The 20,980-nt window shown below is 53.3% G+C and overlaps 1 protein-coding gene across 3 annotated transcripts in view; it reads left to right on the plus strand.

Annotated features, from left to right (window-relative positions):
- The first annotated feature begins 720 nt into the window (after positions 1-720).
- The window catches only part of SLCO2B1 (solute carrier organic anion transporter family member 2B1), a 57,843-nt gene continuing 37,583 nt past the window's right edge, over positions 721-20,980 (plus strand). For 2 of the 3 annotated variants that reach the window (XM_081098730.1, XM_081098731.1), the window contains exons 1-4: positions 721-1,079; positions 14,178-14,308; positions 15,482-15,619; positions 17,934-18,096. In XM_081098730.1, coding sequence (XP_080954856.1) covers positions 1,064-1,079; positions 14,178-14,308; positions 15,482-15,619; positions 17,934-18,096 — 448 coding nt within the window. In that variant the 5' untranslated portion in view covers positions 721-1,063. The remainder of the gene's footprint in view (positions 1,080-14,177; positions 14,309-15,481; positions 15,620-17,933; positions 18,097-20,980) is intronic. The other variant, XM_081098732.1, reaches the window with a different exon arrangement.

A 20,980-nucleotide genomic window follows, 5' to 3' on the forward strand; every position in this document is an offset into this window, starting at 1 on the left:
TTTCTTGCTCACTAAACTTTCACAGCAGCCCTGCAAGTGAGGAATATCATCCCTTCTTTATAGATGAAAGAACATGCTCAGAGAGGTGCAAAGAGTTGCCTAAGGCCACTTGACCGACGATTGACAGGGATGAGATGAGACTCAGGTCCATAGCTCCATGTCCTCCATTCTCAGCCTCAGTTCAGGAAACTCTGGAAATTTCATAGTTGTCCTGCTCTTCCTCTTCCCCCCACCCCCCCATTGAGGGGGCCATGCTTTATGGAGCTGCTACTGTGAGTCCCTACCAGATGGGCTGGCCATTGCAATTCCCAATGGACAGAGTCCCTCCTTGCTCTAAATCCATGGAACTCGGAGAGGAGACAGGAGTTCAGTGAGAGGAAACCAGAGCTTGAGGAGGACAGGGGTTCGGTGAAGGAGGACAGTGGGGAAACAGGCTCTCTATGGGGCTCATGAACAGTAAGAGAAGTTCAGTGAGGGGGACAAGAGCTTAGTGGGTCAGGAAGCACAGTGAGAAGAATCAGGACTGAATGACCACAGGGCTTGGGGACACTCCCATTGGCCCCACCTCTCCACTGCTAACACAGGAAGAAAAAATATCCAAGGGAAATGCTGAGGCAAGAGGCTGAGAAGAAGCAGGCTGACAGCAGCCTCCTCCCATCAGTGGGGCTGGATCTAAACAAACCCAGCCTCCTACTCCACTGGCCCTGGGCTGCCCCAGGCAGAGATCAGAGGAATTCAGAGAGAGAGAGACAGAGAAATTGTGAGTTTGTAAGCCAGGGGCTGGAGCGGAGAGAGACAGAAGAAACAAGTGATCAAGGCAGGCAGGCACGTGGAGAGGGGGATCAAGTTTGGGCAGGACTTCCTTAGCCCTACCTGGAAAAGGTAGCTGCCTTGTGATCGAAGAAGCATCGGCCGGTGCCTGGAGGCCCCACTTTAGCGCGCGCCCGCTGTGGCTTGAGACTTGTCTCTGGGAGTCCCTGATAAGAGCTCACTCCCTCGTTCCTGCTAAACTCCAGTCCTGGGGTTGAAATAGGGGTTGGAACTGACTGCACCCCACACAGTCATGGGACCCAGGATAGGTAAGTCTGGACAAAGTAAGGAAGGGGTATCGGGAGGGCATATGGGGGCCACATTCTCAATGTGGAGGGTGCAGCTGTTGAGCCAAAAGGGGTGTATTGGGGGCTCGGATTCCTTACCCAGAGCCCAGCACATGTGAGAGTGTGTGGAATGAATGAGTGAACTGCGGGAGGGGCAGGAAGGGACGCTGTTTACTCAGCTGGAGGTAGGGGGCCTTATGAGACATAGCGACTGTTAACATAAAAACATTCAAACCTGTAAAGAATTTTTGTGAGTTTATTTGAGCCAAAGTGTCAACAATTGCCGGGAAGCAGTATCTCAACAGATTGGGATAGTGCTCCAGAGGATGGCAGTTTTTGCATCTATTTTTATATATTGCAATCAAAGGAGGGTACATAGGTAGGTTACATGAAATCCATTGGTGATAGAGAGAGGTGGGAGAAAGCAAAGTGGGGAAACCTCTGGGATTGGATAAAAAGTAAAATGATAGACACATACTTAGGTGTTGACTGTCCCCTAGTTAACAGTCAACAATTAACATGATAACAATAACAATGAAGAAATTTGTGGTATCCTGGTGCCCAGGCACATTAGGTTGTTCCCCAAGGGGTCCAGAAAAAGGGAAGTTACAAGTTACCCAGACATTTCAAGGCTATGTTACCATAGATGCAAAAAGACAGATAGGCTCAGTTACGGTAAAGGTTGACCTTGTCAGGGAAGATACTGGCCTAGGACGTAACTGCCCACCATCACTGCTTTAGTTAAAGTTTAATTTCAGACCATCCTTTGTGGTGACTTTAGGTCTCCGAGTTTGCAAGACCCCCATGCAGGCCTCCCCTGAGCCTGTCAGGTCAGCGTGTGGCCCCTTTTGTCCACAGAACCAACAGGGCAATCGAAAGGCACCCCCGCCCCCCGATTCCTTCACCAAGCCCTGTTTCCGCTCTCTGAAGCAGCCAAAGAGAGAGACAAACACAACAGAAAAAAGAGAGAAGTGTAGTCAGAGACAGAGCAAGTCCAGAGATATGCAGAGTCAGACAAAGGCCAGGACGGGACAGACACAGAGGGAGAAGACAAAGATTAGCAGGTGTCTGCGGGAGCGTGAGAGGGACCCAGAAGCATGCAGAGACCAGCCCCAGAGAGAGGGCTGCAGAAGGGGTTAGGAGAAGAGATAGTGAGAGAGAGAGAACCAGAAGGACATAGATACAGGACAGACCTACAGATCTGCAGACAGAGCAACAGAAAGTTCAGCACAGAAGAGACTGCCGAGACCTGTGAGCACTGGCTGCCAGGGGGGGAGGAGGCCAGAGGGGAAATGCCTGGAGCCTTGAGAAGCCGAGCCTGGGGAGTGACTGAAGCCCCATGTGGAGAGGGCAGTGGTTCTGAACCCGGCACTGAACTTTTCTTAGGCCTGGGGAGGAAAGTGAAAGAAACAATCTTTGATCTTCGGACAGGGTGGCTCTTGGTGCTCGACCTTGCAGCAATCACCTCTGGCATCCCTCCAGCTGTCTGTCCTCTCCTAACCGTGTTAGCCTACACCCATTCAGGCAAGGCCAGGCTTGCTCCCTGGAGTGAGGCCGTGAGGACTTTGTGGGCTGATGAAGGCTTAGTGGCCCCGCCGGCAGACTGGGCTATGTCACAGCCATGGCTTGGGGACTGTGGCAGGCAGGAAGGGTGGGGATGGATACTTCCTCTGGGGGCCTCACAGGAGAGATGACAATGAGGTTTGGAGATGGGCCACTGACAAACCAGTTTCCCAGTCGGCCTTGGTGAACATTGGGACGGGAGAGTTGGCAATCCTATGGGTATGGGAAGAAACTAAACTAGAGACTTTGGCCATTACTGCACCAGCCCCCAGCCCTGCCCTACCTCGACTGTTGTTCTGACCCCTGCTAGGCTCCATTCTGGAATATTCTCTAGCTGCCCCCTAATTCACACATGCACCACCACCACCTATGCCCATAAAGCAGGAAGCTGGCCCCAGCATCTGCCCACTCTGCCACCAGAAGGCACACCTGGCCTATCTTCCTAAGTCCCAACCTGAACCATGGCCGGCTACCCCCAGGCTCTCTTTCTGGTCCGAGAGCACACAGAGGGATGTGGGGATGCAGGCAGGGCAGGTACAGAGCCTGCAGCCTGAAAAGAGACCCTGTCCCAGCTCGCTGGAGGGGGAGGGACCAGCTGTCCCAGCCAGAGGCAGAGAGCAGTGGTGGTCAGATGCGACTGTCAGCAGAGACCCATCACCAGCTCACCACGTGCCCTTACGCAACAGGTAGAGCTTTCTTGTCTGTGGGGAAGGGCTGGAGGACATGAGCTAAGGCAGGTGTGGGGAACCTTTTTTCTACAAGGACCATTTGGATAATTATAACATCAGTCGTGGGCCATACAAAATGATCAAGTTAAAAATTAGCCTGCTATGTATTTGGTCAAATATTTAATTGACTCACCCCTAATGCCTTGGCAGGGCCAGACCAAATGATTTTGCGGGCCTTCTAGGGCCCAAAGGGCAGGACGTTCCTCACCCCTGATCTAGAGCCAGTCCCATTCTGTGATTCAGAAAAGCCACTGTGCCACCTCTACACCTCGGCTCAGCTTTACTTCACCTGGAAGCCCCGCCCTCCACCCACATTTCATTCTGGTGAAATTTGCCACTTTCCAATTCCTCCAAACACCAGCTCCCCCAGGAAGCCTTTCAGACCGATTCTCCGCTAGCCGTAGCCTCTCTCCCATACGCTGTTTGACCCTCTCTTTGTGGTTCATCCTTCTCTGTTCCGGGTGTTGTTTCTGTTGCTTTCTCCAGCTCTTCTGGGTTCAAATGTGAGCCAATCCAGGGCAGATGGTGGGGCAAGAGAAAACACCGGCAGCCCTAGGTTCACATGTCAGCTCTGCAGCACTGGCTTCAGGAGAATGCAGTGACATGCGCTCGCCCCTTTTAACAGGTGAGGAAACAGATGCTCAGGGAGGGCACGTGACTCGCCCAAGGTCACCCTGCAGGCAAGCAGCAGAGTCAGGGCCAGAATCCAGCTTTATCTGATGCCAAAGCCCTTTCCTCTCTGCCAGCGCCCATGCAGTTTCATCCACCCTTCTGCAGACCCCACACTGGGGAGCCTCCACCTATGTTGGGCACTTCCCCGCTGACTCCAAACAAAGCAAGCGGTTCCCTGGGTGCTAGTGACTGGGGAGCGGGCAGTATGTATGTGGGGAGGAGTTATTTCCTCCCAGGCTGGGCCTTGCCTGCTGAGCCAGATGTCAGGCAGCTGTGAAGCAAATGGAGAGCTTGCTTGGACCCCACAGTCGGGTGCCAGGCACCCAATGTCCAGTCTGCTCTGCCCCTTTCTGGGACTCACTTTCTCCCCCTGTACAGTGTTGGCCAAGGTGCTCACTTGCTCCCTTCCTATTCTGAGAAGCTCAGTCTTCTGTCTTTGGAGGGAGCAGTGGAGCAGAGGCCTCTGCTGAGGGCAGGGTCCAGTCTTCCCTTAGCGTTAGGGGCCTTGGCTACCTGTAGGAGGCCAGCCTGGGCCTCAGCCACACCCTAGCGGTGGAGAGGAAGTAAACCTGGCCCCTACTGCCTGCTACAACCCTGCATGGCCTGCAGCCCAGAGCCCTAAGCATCAGTGCTTGAAATTACAAAGAACAACACCCAACTCACCAGACTGGGAGCTCCCGGGGGCTGGGGCCTGATCTGATTCACTCCTAAGGCCCCAGAACTCAGCACAGGCTGGGCAGAGGTAGTACTGGGGAAGGCTCAGTACTAAGCTGTCCTCCGTCCTCTTCATGCTTCCCCTCCCCTCATGGCATTCCTCCCCTCCCTCCAGCCTGTTTTGAAAGCCTCCTGAAGACTGGAGATTTGTGATACGGAGTGAGGTGGAGTACAACGGGGATCATTGGGAGTAAAGCACAGAGTGATGAGCTGGAAGTAGTGGTTGGAGGCCACAGGGCCTGGGCCAATGGCACTTATCTCTGAGCCTCAGGCTCTGAGTTTTAGGCCTAAGGAGACTGGGCTCAGGGCCCACCCTCCCCGTAAGCCCTCATCACTATGTTTAGGGTCATCTTGGGTCTAGATGGGTAGCTGGGGCCAGAACCGGGAACAGAAAGTCCCAGCAAAGGGTCCCTGACCTGGCTTGGAAACCACCAGAAAGTGCTTAGCCCCTTCCCCCACCCTGCATGGATCTCCTTCAAGAAGCAACAGCCGGGAGGCCTGCAACAGCTGGACCTCAAGTAGGTTATTGTTCTCCCAGCAGATCACCCAAGGGTCCTGCTAGGAGGAGGAATTTCCCAAAGATGACAGCCAAGACCTATGCCTTTAAGTCTTCCTCCTCCCTGCCGAGCCCTGCCACTCGGGGGTGGGGGTGGGGGTGGGGGGGGGGAGACCTGGAGCACTCAGGGCCCCCACAGAGCCCCCACCCTACCCTGGGGTCCCCCTACAGCCCCCCCATCCCCACTCTGTTTTCTCCAACATTCAGTTTACCTCAATTCAACAATCACGATTTTAAGGTGGGCCAGGTCTTGAAAAGATGAGAAGCGGTTTGCCCAGGAGGAAGACACTCCGGGATGAGTAAGAGCATGTGCAAGTGCTGAGGGGTGGAAAAAACCACAAGGGCTTTGGGGACTGGCAAGCACCTCGTGGGGCCAGAGAATAGTGTTTACTGGGGGTGAGGAGATGAGACAGAGTGGCGCCCATAGGCCTTGACCTCCTTGAGGCTGAGGCTTCTGTACTCAGGCTTCGGCAGATGGCGTGGGAGGGAGGAGGGGCTGACCATGGTTGAAGACTACAGTGTAACCGGCAGGTCACTTTCCTGTGAGACGCTTCTCTCACTTCCAGAGAAGGAAACGGAGGCTGAGAGAGGCTAAATAAGCCGCTCAGGGGCACACAGCCACAGTGTGGCAGCACAAATATTTTAATCCAAAGTCTTTGATCAAGAGGGTTTCAGCAGGGACCCCTGTGGTCCTCCGGGACACAGGGCAGGACAGCTTCTGCTCTGTTGGGTTGATCATTGCCTAACCAGATAAGAGGGGCCAGAGATAATGCAAGGGGTGATCAGCTCTGCAGCCCAGAGGAAGGGCTGAGGGACCTGTCACACAAAGGGGGGCTTATGAAGGGAGAGATAGCTGGCCTGGGCCACAGGAGCGAGGCAGGAAGGCCGAGGAAACCCAGGCAATCTAGGCGATAGGAAGGGCTCAAGGCAGGTCCTGGCTATGATGAGGCTCCCTCCTTCCACCCCAGCACCTCCAGAGAGAGGTATGTGCCATCGTTATGAGGAGTGGATTGACCAATACCTGCTGCTGGGAACATTTCCCTTTGCAGGCTTGGGCTGTGGGTGTGTTAGTGCTGGAAGCGGGTGGATTTTCCAAAAACATCCTGGCTCCTTAGTGACAATACACCCCCGCCCCCCTCCACCTTTGGCACTTGAACAGAGTTCCAATATGGTTCCTCCTTTTGCTGTGTTCTCCTCAGTTGAGGCACATGATGGGACTCCTCAGGCTCCCTGGGCAGGTTTACCCACCTGTGGCTTCTGCTACCTTTTTTTCCACACATGCCTCCCAGACTTCCAGAGGTACATCCTCTCATGGGCCCTCCTGAAGCCCATGCTCTTGGATCTCCCCCTGGGTGCCCTGGTGCCACCCCAAACTCACCTTGTCTATGGCTGGACTCATCACCACCCTACAATTCTGGCCCTCAGTGGTGGCACACCCAGACAGAAAGCTGTGCCTCTTCCCTGCCGCCAGAACAACTCGGCCTCTTCACTCCCCATCGCTGCTTTCCCACCAAGCCCTGTCGATCCCACCTCCCCACTGGTGCATCCACGAATAACTCTCCATGCGCCACTACCTGGCCCAGTTCCATTACCACTCCCTGCCCTGGACCCCACTCCTGCCTTCTCCTTGGTTCTTGTTTGCAGCCTGATTTCTCCACTCTCCCCCCTCAGACATGGAGGTCTTCCTAGGAAGCCCAATCGGACCTCATCACTGGACTCAGACCAAATCCAAGCCCTTCCGCCTGGCCCTCCAACTGCTCCAGCCTCCCCTCCCCACCTTGACCCCAGCATTCCAGCCTTGCCAGACTCCTTGTTCCCTAAGCAGTCTTTGCACTTTCCTACTTCTGCCCTTCTCTCTGATGTTTCTTCCTATAGGAAGCCTTCCAGAACCTTCCAATCTAGGCTACGGCCTCTACACTGTGTTTCCATAGTCCCAAAACTCCTAGTGTCACATCAGTGAGCACATGTCGTTGTGATTCTGTGTTAGGTGTCTGCCCACTCCCATTCCCCTCCTCTGCCCGCCCCCCCCCCCACCCCATATCACACACACACACACACACACACACACACACACACACACACACTGGAAGCTCCCCAGGGGCAGGGACTGGGTCTGCTTGTCTCTGGGTCCCCTGTGGCCTGATTCGGGAAGCTGTCAGTGTGTGTGGAATGAATTTTCTTTCTCACTCTTAAACCAACAGAGACCAGCTCTGTCCCTGCCATGGTGACTCTGGGCAAGTCATGGCCCTAGTTGGCTCTGTTTCCTCACTCCGCAAAGGGTTAAGCAGGCCCTGGCTTCCTCTCTAGCAGACTCCCCAGGCCCAGTGCTATTGTGGGATCACAGACAGGGAATCCTTCAGGCAGGTGAAGAGGGTCCAGGAAGCAGACCAGGCAGGCACCCCCAAAGAGGCTCCAGCAGGACAAATCGCCACGTGCAGGCCCAGCAGCTTGGACTCGCGGAGTGTTGCCATATGGGAATGTGGGCCCATTGTTGCCAGATCTGCTAATCTTCCAAGAAAAGAAAACAAAAATCTGGAGTTTTATGTGGAATTTTCTGATTTTTAAATGCTGGAGACTGACTTGTTTAAAAACACTCAACAAGCCAAGCATTGTGCAAGCCCTCCAAAAATGTCCAGGCGTCAGATGCACCCCCGGCAGGGCTACGCATGGCACAACTCCGTAGGGCGTCATTAACCTCAGGATCCACAGCTCACACAGAGGCCGGGCCCTCCCAGTTGTAACCTCTGCCTTATATTTTGTCTCTGCCAGGTCCTTTGATGGTTCTGGCGAAGTGTGAGTGGTGGCGAGTGTGGGGGAGGGACCTTTCCTTCTCTTGCACAGGGAAATGTTTAAAAAAAAAAGAAAAGGTCTTAGAATGCACCTGGTGGGGATGGGGTGGGGAGGGAGGAGAAGAGACAGCAGAGGGAGGAACCCAGAGGGATTGGTGTCGCTCAGGGATCAGAAGGAGGTGAGAGAGTAATGCCGGGGCTGAGTCCCCCACAGGAAGGAAACTAAGTTATTCTGAGGCTTAGTGGCCAGACCTGGAAATAGACTCCCTGGTGAGTTGGAGGCAAAGGCTGACAACACTGGTGTTTCAGAGGCATCTTGGAGGGGATCAAGGATGTTATCCTGTGTGACCGTCACACAGGCCTGAGGAGCAAGGCTATGATTCTAGTTTAGAGGCTCAGAGAGGCTGAATTGCTGGCCCAAGGTCGCACCAGGTCAAAGTGACTCTAGGTCTTGTTCTCTCTGCTGAGGGGCAGGCTGGAACATTCTAGAGAGAAAGTATCATTGCCTTGTTCCTGCTTCATCCAAGACCTCCTCCTTCATCCTCAGGCATTTTTCAGGAGATCCCTCCTGAAAGTTCAAATCTGGGCTTTGATTATGAGTCTTAAGCTCCAACCATCCTCAAGCCCCTGGACTGGGGTCCACATTTCCCTCTCACCACACCTCTCTCCAGCCCTGCCCTGAGGCCATCAGAAAAGGGTATTGACTGACCAGTGAACTGACTGACTGACTCGCTGATTAGGTGAAGAATCAACTGGTAAATTCTAGCCAGTTTGGCTCAGTGGATAGAGAGAGCGTCAGCCTGCGGACTAAAGAGTCCTGAGTTTTATTTCAGTCAAGGGCACATGCCCAGGTGGTGGGCTCAATCCCCAGTAGGGGATGTGCAGGAGGCAGCCAATCAGTGATACTCTCTCATCATTGATGTTTCTATCTCTCTCTCCCTATCCCTTCCTCTCTGAAATCAATATATAATACACACACACACACACACACACACACACACACACACACAAAAGAAGAAGAAGAATCAGCCGGTAGAATGACAGACTGCCCCCCCTACAACCACCTTTGACAATTCGGGAAGCCATGCCAGAAGAAGAAATGGCTCCATGGGGATTATTTTTGCGTTTGTTCTAAGGCCATTGTTATAGCCACCATCTTGTGGTTGCTGGAGTCAGACAGATCTGGCTTCCAGTCCAGGCTTTTCCATTACCAGCCCAGGGACCCTGGATAAGTCACCTCCCCTCTCTGTGCCTCAGTTTCCTCATCTGTATTATGGAGTCACAGCAGCCACCTGAGAGGATTGCTAGGAGGATGGGTGAGTGTGCCCAGCTCAGTCTGCCACACAGTGTTGGTAGCTCTTAGGACAAGCTCCCCCATCTGAGCCACTTGCTGTGGAGGGTGAGGGATCCTGACCAGGACTGGGTAAGAATCATGACCCAACAGTGCAGGATTTGTGGGTGGAAACAGCAAGGCAAGAATCTTGGGGATAGAGATTCAAAGAACTTGTGGGTACACACTCTGTTGATAGTTTCCCTTGAAAAGCGGATCGGTTTTTCAGGAAGTCCCTATAATAAGCAATCAAGCCATTTGCTTGGTCTGGCCAGTCAGGGAAGAGTAAGAAGGAAAAATGCTCATAAAAACAGTGGAATATCAAAATCCAGTTAACGTGGACATTGGGGTATGGTTTCGGGCTTTTAGTGTCCCAGCTGAATGTGGGGTGAAAGTGTCCTGGTGGACACTGTCTGCACTGGGAAGTGGGGGTAATCCTCCCTGCGTTGGGGTTGAAGAGGCCAGTGGGCACTGCGTCCAAGGCCATGCGGCAGGATTGCAGCTGGAGGAGTCAAACCTGGGCAGTTGCCTCCCAAGATGGTGAGTGTGCTGGAGGGAAGGGGTCAGGCCCTCGGGTCTTACGGTTGACTGGGGCGAGGATGAGAAGGAGAGACAATCCAGAAGTGGAGTTAACTTGGAGGAGTCAGGTGTGCATGGAAGGGAATGGGATCAGCTGGGCCTTGTGGTCTCGTAGGGCTTGAAGTTTACCGGGAGAGGGGAGGGCAGTGGTGCTCAGTGGGGCCTGTGATGTGCCAGGCCCGGGCCAGGCACCCTAGATGCCTTATCTCCTTGGAGTAGACGTTGTGTCCTCACTCTGCAGATGAAGAAATAGGCTCAGGAAAATGGAGGGTCGCACTCAGGCTCACGCAGCAGGTCAGTGGTGGTGGGGAGGTTCAGACCCGGGTCTGAGGACTTGGAAACCGGCCATCTGCCTGGGAGTTGCTCTTGGCGGCTGGAAGGTGATGGAGAAAGCAGGCCCCTGAGTCTTTCCAGCAAAGAGCAGGTGGGGAAGGCGGCCCTCCCTCTCAGACAGCTCTCTGAAACCTTGGCCCTCACTACCCCGGAAGCAGCTGGTGAGAGGAAAGATAATTCCTGTCCCTGGACGGGGTAGCTAGGGGCAGACCCTCTACCTTGTGGACCTACCTCCGGAGTCTGACTGAACTGGTAAACAAGGTCTCAGGGCGACTGTCTGACCAGCTTGCCGGGCAGCTGCAGGCAGGTGGCCAAGCGACACCCCAAGTGGACAAGTCTCCTGAAAGGCTAGCCAGACAGTGACTTGCCAGCAGATGGACACGAGTGGGCCTGTGTGAATGACCAGCCACACAACCCACTGACAGGCACGCAGACCCCTTGCCTGCTAGCTCTGCAGCTGAGGGCTCCAGCTCTTGGAACCACCTGACCTTCCTGGGGCCCCCAAACTTGTTTGCCTACCTGGAGAGAAAGGGTCTGGGAGTTTTTACTGGGGTCTGGCTCCCTGCTTTTCCCTTCATTCCTACAGGCCACCCGGCCCAGCCCAGGTTCACTCCCCCAACTGCCCCTCTCCTGTCAAGCCTGGCCCCTGACAGTCTTCAGGGGACAGGAAGGGCCCCAAGGATATCACACGAGAAGGACACACAGCCCTGGACTCAGGACCCTCCTCCTGAGGGGAGCTCTGATCTCCGTCAGGGAGCTGGACTGTTTGCTGCCGGTCCCTCCAGAGAGGCCTCAGCCCACAGGAAGGGCTCAGAGGGAACAGACAACCTGCCGGACCAGCCCCACTTAGTGGCCAACTGACCATCCAGTACACTGACTCATGGTCTCAGAACCCAGGGGTCAGGCCAGTGCTTCCCTCTTCTGCTCAGAGGCTCAGGCTGTGGAATGGGCCACAGGGAGGTGGACGGTTCTGAGCTGGTCCACTGACCTCCTGTCCCTCTCCCTCATCTATCCCTTGGGTTTCTTTCAGAGCTGGGCCTCCAGGTCAGTGACTTCTGCCTGCCCAGCCTCGGCTCCAGCCCTTCACCTGCCCAGCCTGGCCCCTTGGCACTGCTGTCTTCCAGGTGCCTGGCTAGGTTTGCTTGGGCTGGTGCACTGGGCTTCTTCCCCTCATCAAACCTGTACAAGGAGCATCGAGCGATGGTGAGATTAACACCTGAGCTTGAGTCCCTGCACCAGTGTCACCCAGCAGAGCTAGTTACCGCTGAGCGTCGGTGCCCTCCTCAGAAGCACAGAGACAATGAAAGCACCAAAGGCACTGATTGTGGAGAGCCTGCACGAGCAGGGAGAGCATGTGGCGCAGCCCCTGCACTAGTGGCTCACCGGTCTCTGCTGGTGAGAGCCCTGGGGCTTGGAAATGGCCCCGCGATATCCTCTGGGAGAGATTGTTAGGAGCCCTTCAGCGAGCTTTGCAGTTTCCCTTGCTGCCCTTCACTAAACCAACTCCTCATCTCCTCCCTGTCAGGTGTCACTTTTGTTTCAATATCTCCTGTTTCCTCTGAGTGTTGATGCCCCAAGAGGGCACTCCTCCCCAGCCACACACACTTTCATTTCCTCCGTCAAGCGCCTCTCGCTATTTGAATGGACAATTCTCCAGAGAAGATGTACAGACGGCCAGCAAGCACATGAGAAGATGCTCAACATCAGTAGCCCTTGGGGGAATGCAAATCAAAACCACATGAGATATCACTTCACACCCACAAGGATGCTATCATCAAAAAGACAGCTAATAATAAGTACTGACAAGAATGCGGAGAAATTGAAGTCATCATACACTGTTGGCAGGATGAAATGGTGCAGCCACTTGGGAAAACAGTTTGATAGTTCCTCAGAAAGTTAAACATAGAGTTACCATGACTCAGGAATCCCGCGCCTGGCTATATACCCAGGAGAACTGAAAACATATGTCTAAGTAAAAATCTGTACATGAATGTTCAGAGTACCTAAAACAATTCAGATGTCCATTAACAGATGACTGAATAAACAAAATGTGATCCGGACATACAATGGAATATTATTCAGCCATCAAAAGGAATGAAGTACGGATGTATGCTATAACATGCAAGAACCTCGAAAGCTGTGCTAAGTGAAAGAAGCCAGTAACAAAAGACCACGTAGTATATTATTTCATGGATATGAATGTATATGAAATACCTGGAATAGGCAAACCCAGAGAGCCAGAAATTAGATTAGTGGTTGCCACTAATGGAGGATGGAGAAATGGGGAGTGACTGCTAATGGGTATGGGATTTCTTAGTGGGGTGATGGAAACCCCACTGTAATTAGTGGTGATGGTATCTAACTTTCTGACTATACTAAAGACCACTGAATTGTGTACTTTAAAGGGATGTATGTTATGGCATGTGAATTATATCTCAATTTTAAAAAATTTCCTCAGGCTCCCAGGTTCCTAGTGCGAGGAGCGCAAACCTCCTGCTGGGGCAGTTCCCGGCCTCTGGAACCCCCTCCCTGAGTTTGCCTTCAGGCCTGGCGGAGGTGTCCTCAGATCAGTTTCCAGGCTCCAGAAGGAGCCTGCTGAATGAGAGGAAACTCCTGCAGGTTGAGAAGCAATGAAACAATGGAGGAGGCTCCCGCAGGAAGCGGAGCCCCAGGGGCAGGAAGGCCAAGGAGGCCTGGGCTGCCAGAAGGTACAGGGGGTTTCCATCTAAGCCAGGGGTGGAGTGTCCCAAGGCCGGACTTCTGGTTCCTCATTTGGATTAAACCTCAGGAGACCCTAGTACAGTGGTTCTCAACCTTGGCTGCACATTAGAAACACCTGGGAATCTTTTTAAAATCCTGATTTCTGGGCCTCATCCTCCGGAAATTCTGTTTCTTTGTTACTAATGTTGTGGCCTCACCCCATAACGAAGAAACAGAATTTCCGGAGGATGAGGCCCAGAAATCAGGATTTTAAAAAGATTCCCAGGTGATTCTAATGTGCAGCCAAAGTTGAGAACCACTGTCCTAGGAGATGCGTCTGAAGGGGTTCCCCTTCCTCTCAAGACAGTAAGTGGGGTATTGACATGATTGCCCTGGCTGCCATGGGAGAAAACGGACATGTGTGATGGGGCCTGTGTCCCGTTCTACCGCCTCTCTGCCTCCTGAGTCATCACACCACTTGGGGCCTCAGTTTGGGGGGGAGGGGGTATGTTAAATAGGATGACCTCTGAGGCCCTCTCTGTGCCAATCAACAACATGGGTTGATACATGATTTGGGGATTGGGCTGGTTCGCTCTGTGATGCCATGCGGGGTGCTCTCCTATGGAGGTGTTGGTATTTATTCCAAACTGCCCCCCAGGATAAGTCTTTATGCCCTGACCATGCACCTAGCCAGGCCCCTGCAACCTGGCCCCAGATGTCTGATCTTAGGCTAAGCCAGACAGACCCAGACACAGACTCTGTTTCCTGGAGCACCAGTATGTCACTGCTTAGGCCCAAGGCGGGCTGAGACTGTGCGTCCCCACCACTGGGGCCACTGCTCGAAGGTTGTGTCATGGTGAGCAGCGTCTCCCTAGAAGGCAAGTTTATGCTAGGAATGGAACGAAGGTGTGAAATAGGTGGTCCCAGTCAGGATCTGACCAAAGTGGGCACATGGAGTACACACCCTCTAGCACCTGGGACTCAGGAGTCTGAAGGCGCTAAGGTTTGTTGACTCTCAGATCCTAACCAACCCCTGAAATACCGTGGACTACCTGGGTCAGGGCCGTTCTCTGGGATCCCATCTTCACTCTGACCCTCTGGCTGCCTGTCCCACAGGGCCAGTGGGTATGGAGCCCCAGATGCCAGACAAGGACACCAAGGCCATGATGGGCACAGAAGACACACCTGGAGACAAAGCCAGCCCAGACTCTCAGGACTTGCGGCCAAGTGTGTTCCACAGCATCAAGGTACTTCTCAGGGCCTGGCGGCAGGGCCAGCCAAACCTGGCAGAGAAATCTCTGCCACTTACCGGCTGTGTAACACCAAGCAAGTTGCTGCCTTCCTGAGCCTCAGTTTCCTCATCTGTAGAATGGGTGGCCGTGAGAATCAAAGGGATGATCTATGAAAGCACTTAGCTTGGTTTGGGGCACCGGGAAGATGCCCAGCACAAGTTCTCCCCTTCCAGAAACGAAAAGGGGCTGCTCTGTGATGATAGGAGACCAGTTTCTCTACCCTTCATGTCCCTAGAGTGGGCGAGAAGGGCCCCAGGGGTCCTGAACCTGTGTGGCACAGGCAGCCTCAATATTCAAGCACCCACTGGTACCAACAGGGTGCCAGGCCCTGTGCCAAGTGCTGTCTCCACATGATCTCATTTAGTTCTCGCAGAAACACTGGGTGGGGGGCGGGGGGTGGGGGGAGGGGGGTGGGGGGTGGCGGGGAGAAACATTGCCCTTGTTGTACACAGGGACACCAGGCTCAAAAGAACAGAGTGAATGTTATTAAGCTTTGGCATAAAAACTCTGGTTTTTAATTCTCTGAGGCTAGGGTTTTTTTCCTCTTAGGAATTCTGCCATTTTTTTTTAGGAAGCAGGAGGGGATGTTGGAGGTGGGGCTGGGTAGAGTGGGGTGAGCAGCTTGGGGATTTGGTGGGTACAGGCTGTCTCCCAGGGGAGCCCTGGGGGGAGGTGGGTGGGGGTTGGAGAAGCACCTGGGATAGCTTCCAGGAGGAAGGGGAGGGGGTGGTCCGGCCCAGCTCCAGGAGCGCTGAGGATCAGAGGGGCCTCTCACCGGTCTAGGCCCATGAAGACCCTCCCCTCAGTACGTGGGTTACTTGAGACCCCAGATCCCTGAGGGTACCCTGACAGCTTTTCCTTTGTGTGAGAAGCTATGGCTACTCCAATAACTCTCTCTCTATCTCTCCCTCCCTCTCCCCATCTCTCCTGTTCTTGACTCGCCCTTACTCTCTCCTCCTGTGTGTATGTCCCCCTGACTGTTTCCCCATCTCTATTCCTTGCTCCTCTCATGGCCTTACGCTCCCTCTTTCCCCAACTCCATCTCTGCCTCCCCACGCCTCCATCTCCCCACTGCCTCCCTGTCCCTCTGCCCACTGCATCGCTGCGGCCCCTCCCTCCCTCCGGCAGTTCTTCGTCCTGTGCCACAGCCTGCTGCAGCTGGCACAGCTCATGATCTCCGGCTACCTCAAGAGCTCCATCTCAACGGTGGAGAAACGCTTTGGCCTCTCCAGCCAGACCTCGGGGCTGCTGGCTGCCTTCAATGAGGTACTGGCCCTGCCCCAGCCACAGGGGTGGATGGGAGGTAGACTCGCACTCCCACCAACCCCCATCCTCCTCTCTCACTGGTCCAACATACATCCTTCCCCTCCCAGTACCTGCAGGGTGCCCCATCACAGCTGCCTCCCAAATCCTCCTTAGAGATTCCTGTGTTGTCTTGGCCAACAAAGGGACAAGCCACGTGTTAGGACAAGGCCTAATGAGAAGACCTCCCCCACCCTGTACAGTCACGGTATTGGCAATCCTGCCCTTGGGGGCCCTTTCGTGGGGGTATTTTAGAGCTAGCCACTGTCCCCATATCCACCCCCTCTCCCTTTCACTCTCCTTCCCTTTCAGGCACCTGGCTATTGCCTGTCCCACGAAGGGATCAGAGGAAGTCATTTCAACGATAGTGAGAGAGGGTTACTTTAGGTCAGAGGCAGGACTTTGGAACCTCGGGGTGGTTGGGGCGAGGTTGATACCAGAGCAGGATGTATCGTCCTCAGAGATGTCCAGGGATCCAGGGCCTCTGCCTCTGGGGCCAACAGTCAGAGAGGAGGAGATAAACTGCTTTGTGTGGATTTGGAGATCAGAGTCCAGCGGTGCCAGCCGATCCCACACCAGATGTCCGGAGAAGGCCATTGTCCAGAAGTCACTCTCTTTCTTCCCCAGCCCCGGCAGATTCCTGCGAAATCCTCTCCCCGCTGGGTGATGTGTCACATTCCTCCCAAACCAAATTTTGCCAGCTCCACAGCGTTCCCAGATGTCCCTTACACCCCACCTCCAGACCTCAGGGGAGGGCAAGAGAAAGTCATTGTCTAGCTCAGGGACCTCGGTCAAGCCACTGTCTCTGGGCCTCTGTGTCTCATCTAAACAATGGAGAGTGGCTGTCCTTCTGCTGTACGTGGTGGGAATGGCACCAGGTGCTAGGCGGTTGGGGACAGACCAGGCCTGGGTTCAGCTCGGTGCTTGGGTTCTGGCTGGGAAAGAATTCAGAGCCAAGACTCCAACTATAAGAGAACGTTTATTTGGTAAATCACAGAGGTAGAAAAGGTAATTCCTAGAAGAAATGGTCTTAGGAAACAAGTTATAAAGGAAGGGGCCTTGGAGCTTGGGAGTGAGGAAAGGAATAGTAACTGGCCTGTGGGGGAGAGGGAAACGGAAGGGAAAGAGTAAGGGAGTGCTCCTGGGAGACTGGGCTGGGTGCTCCAGCCTAAGATTTAAGGGTGGAGATTTTAGGGGAGGTCTGGGGGGAAAGCTCAATAGAGTACTCAGCAGCTTTCCAGGTGTCCTTCCAGGATCTAGTCTCCACTAACTGTTTGGCGCCGGGGAGTGCGGGGGGGGGGGGGGGGGGGCTGTCATTATCCAATGCAGCTGGTCCCGAGGGCAGCCATGGGGTCGCTGTCCTGGTTTTGCTACTTTTCTGGTCCTTGAGCTGAAATACAACTGAGGCCTCGATGTTATCTCTAGTGAGGAAAGGTGAGGGGGTCCAAACCATATGACCTTCTCCAAACATCTGGTGGGGGAGCAGCTGGCACAGCTGGACTCTCTGATCTCCAAATCCACACAAAGCAGCTTATCCAAATCCATCCTACAATTGTCCTTTGCTGGGCTTTCCACCTGGTGACCTTCTGTACGTGACCCATTGTCCTTGCTCTGCTCATGTCCGTCTAACTGCCTCCCGCACCTCTCAGGGTCAGTCCTCCTCCCAGCGCTCTACTGATACTGCCCCACTCCACCAGCAAGGAGCCTGGGGCTCAGGGCGAGGCCCTCACCCACAGTCAGCAGCCAGGAAGCAGTGGAGTGGGATACACACCTCAGAGGCTGACAGAGGAGCTTGCTTTTCACTTTCAAGCTCTCGTCCCCTCCAGTGCCCATATCCCAGGATTTTGATTCCAAGCCTTAGTCATCTGGGTTCAGACTTTCGTTATTCGTTTCTCTCATTCATGACATCTCAGAAATCAAAACCCCTTTCCTTGACTGCCCCCTTCATGCTCTAATATGGCAGTGATTTCCAACCTTTTCATTTCAAAGCACTCAAAGTAAAATTCTGGGGCACACCTGTTGGACATCGCTGTAATATGGGATCCAACCCATGCTCCAGAATGGAATTGAACTTCTAACCTTGTCCACTCTGCCCTCATTTCTCTCCCCTAATGGGGTCGTGGGGCCTTTCCTAGGAGGACCCAGAATCTGATTCTTATGTAGTCTACTAGCCCATTATACAGATGGGAACACTGAGATTGGCAATAGAGGCACGGATGGTGTAGACCTCAGCTCTGGGTTCTACTCCACACTAATGGGTCCCCTCATCCTTCTGCAGGTGGGGAACACAACCCTGATTGTGTTTGTGAGCTATTTTGGCAGCAGGGTACACCGACCCCGGCTGATCGGCTGTGGGGCTATCCTTGTGGCCCTGGCGGGCCTGCTCATGACCCTCCCACACTTCATCTCGGAGCCATACCACTACGACCGCACCAGCCCCGGTAAGAGCGGGAGGGGCTGGGCAGGAGGCGGACATGAGGAGCAGCATTACAGTGCACCAGGGCCCATCCCCAGGCCTTCATTCGGGCCTTGCTCCCCAGGACACTTCCCCACCCCACCCCCACTGCCTCCCTCATCCCAGCTTGGTCCTGGGGAGTGGGGTAGGGTGCAGTCCTGGGGCAAGGCTCTCTGGGCCACTCTTAGTGAGGGCCTGTTTGTATGTCTCTGCTTCTTTTGAGGCAAATGTACACCACAGTCTACTTTGGGGCCTGGCAGTAGTAGGTCCTCAGGCAATGTCTGTGGAATAATAACAGTATCACACACCATTTACTATGCACTAGACCAGGGGTGGGCAAACTTTTTGACTCGAGGGCCACAATGGGTTCTTAAACTGGACCGGAGGGCCGGAACAAAAGCATGGATGGAGTGTTTGTGTGAACTAATATAAATTCAAAGTAAACATCATTACATAAAAGGGTACGGTCATTTTTCTTTTTAGTTTTATTCATTTCAAACGGGCCGGATCCGGCTCGCGGGCCGTAGTTTGCCCACGGCTGCACTAGACACTGTTCTTAGCACTTCTCATGTATTCATGCATTTAATCTTCACAAGAAGCCAAGATGCTGATGAAAGAAAGAATGAATGAGTGAAGAAACAAACTGAAAGATAAAAGATGGACGCCTGTCCCTTAGAGAACAACCCAAGCAGCCTTAGCATTTGCTATTTCCTTCTTTCTCCCATCCACCCATTTACCCATCCACCCACCACCCACCACTCACCACTCCGCATTTTACAATGCTCTGAGCGGGTGCTATCATCCTATTTTACAAGCAAGGGAACTGAAGCTCAGGGAGGGAGGGACGTCCCCAAGGCGCACAGCTACCAGAGCTATGACACACCCAGAACCCTTGCTCTGAATTACTGAATTATTCTGGTTCTAAATTCTGCATTTCTGTAGAACTTCCATAGTAGGAGACCTTTGAAAAATGAGGAAATGGAGACTCAGAGGGCTGAAAGGGTCACAGTCTTCAGCCCGGGCAGCCTCGATGTGTTGTAGGTGACGGGAACGGCACCGGGTGTTAGACTGGTGGGGTCAGACCAGACCTGGGTTTAGCAACCTCGGTACTTGGGTTCTGGCTAGTAAAGAATTCAGAGCCAAGACCAAAGCTATAAGAGAACATTTATTTGATAAATCACAGAGGTAGAAGAAGTAATTCCTAGAAGAAATGGGCTTAGGAAATAAGTTATGGAGGTAAAGGAAGGGCCCTTGGAGCTTGGGAGTGAGGAAGCTAATGGTAACACATGGGGGGGGGGGGTGGGTGGGGAGTACTGAGAGGAGGAAAGGAAAAGGCATAGGCATGCTCCCGGGACGGAAAGCTGCACTGGGTCCTCCTTCCTAAGGGTTTAAGGGTGGAGAATTTATGGGAGGTCCCAGGGGAAGATCTTTTGTTAAAATATATATATATATATATATATATATATATATATATATATATATATATATATATATATATATATACACACATATATACACACACACACACACTCTAGAGGCCCAGTGCACGGATTCGTGCACTGGTGGGGTCTCTTGGCCTGGCCTGTGGGGACTTGGTGAAATTGGCTCTCCAACATCCCCTGAGGGGTCCCAGATTGTGAGAGGGTGCAGGCCAGGCCGAGGGACCCCACTGGTGCATGCACCCGGGCCTCTAGTATGCATATAAGATCTTTGATTAATCTCTTCCCACCCTCCCCCTATCCCCCTTCCCTCTGAGATTCATCAGTCTGTTTCATGTCTCCATGCCTGTGCATTGAGCATCTGCCCCCTGGTGGTCAGTGTGTGTCATAGTTACCGATCAAAAGGTCAAATGGTCAAACAGTTGCTTAGGCTTTTATATATATAGATATTTTATTGATTTCAGAGAGGAAGGGAGAGGGAGGGAGAGATAGAAATATCAATGATGAGAGAGAATCATGGATTGGTTGCCTCCTGCATGGCCCCACACTGGGGATCGAGCCTGCAACCCAGGCATGTGCCTGACTGGGAATCGAACCAGGACCTCCTGGTTGATAGGTTGATGCTCAACCACTGCCATACCAGCTGGACTACAGTCTTTCCTATCAGGCCCTTTCCAAAACAGTGTTTGATGACTTAAAATTGAGGCTTGTCCTTACTCTTGAAGGGGTCATAGTCAGGTCAGGAAAATGGAAAGCAGTAGGTGGTTGATCAAGGCAGGCTGGAGCCAGCAAAGCCCCACTGGAGAGCAGAATATTAGTTTCAGGAGTTTGGGGAGTGGATTAGCTCACTGAGGCTGCCCTGACAAACTACCCCAGCTAGGCGGCTCAAACAGAGGTTCTCTCCCATATCTGGAGGCTGGAAATCCAGGATGAAGGTGTTGGCAGGGCTGGTTTCTCCTGAGGCTTCTCCTTGGCTCTTCCCTGTGTCCTCTGGTGGCTGACCCTGCCTGGGTGTCTGTGTCCTAATCTCCTCTTATCACAGTGGTTCTCAACCTTGGCTGCACATTAGAATCACCTGGGAATCTTTTTAAAATCCTGATTTCTGGGCCTCATCCTCTGGAAATTCTGTTTCTTTGTTACTAATGTTGTGGTCCCACCCCATAACAAAGAAACAGAATTTCCAGAGGATGAGGCCCAGAAATCAGGATTTTAAAAAGATCCCCAGGTGATTCTAATGTGCAGTCAAGGTTGAGAACCACTGTCTTATCAGGACACTAATTGCGAGGGGAAGATCTCAATAGAACATTCAGCAGCTTTCCAGATGTGTCCTTTCAGGGTCCAGTCTCCACTGATTGATTGGCCAGCACCAACGCTGCTAGGGGTCATTATCCAATGCAGCTGGTCCTGAGGTCAGCCATGGAGTCGCTGGTC

This window comes from Myotis nattereri (assembly GCF_964212035.1).
Source record: "Myotis nattereri genome assembly, chromosome: 9".
NCBI classification, from domain to species: domain Eukaryota; kingdom Metazoa; phylum Chordata; class Mammalia; order Chiroptera; family Vespertilionidae; genus Myotis; species Myotis nattereri.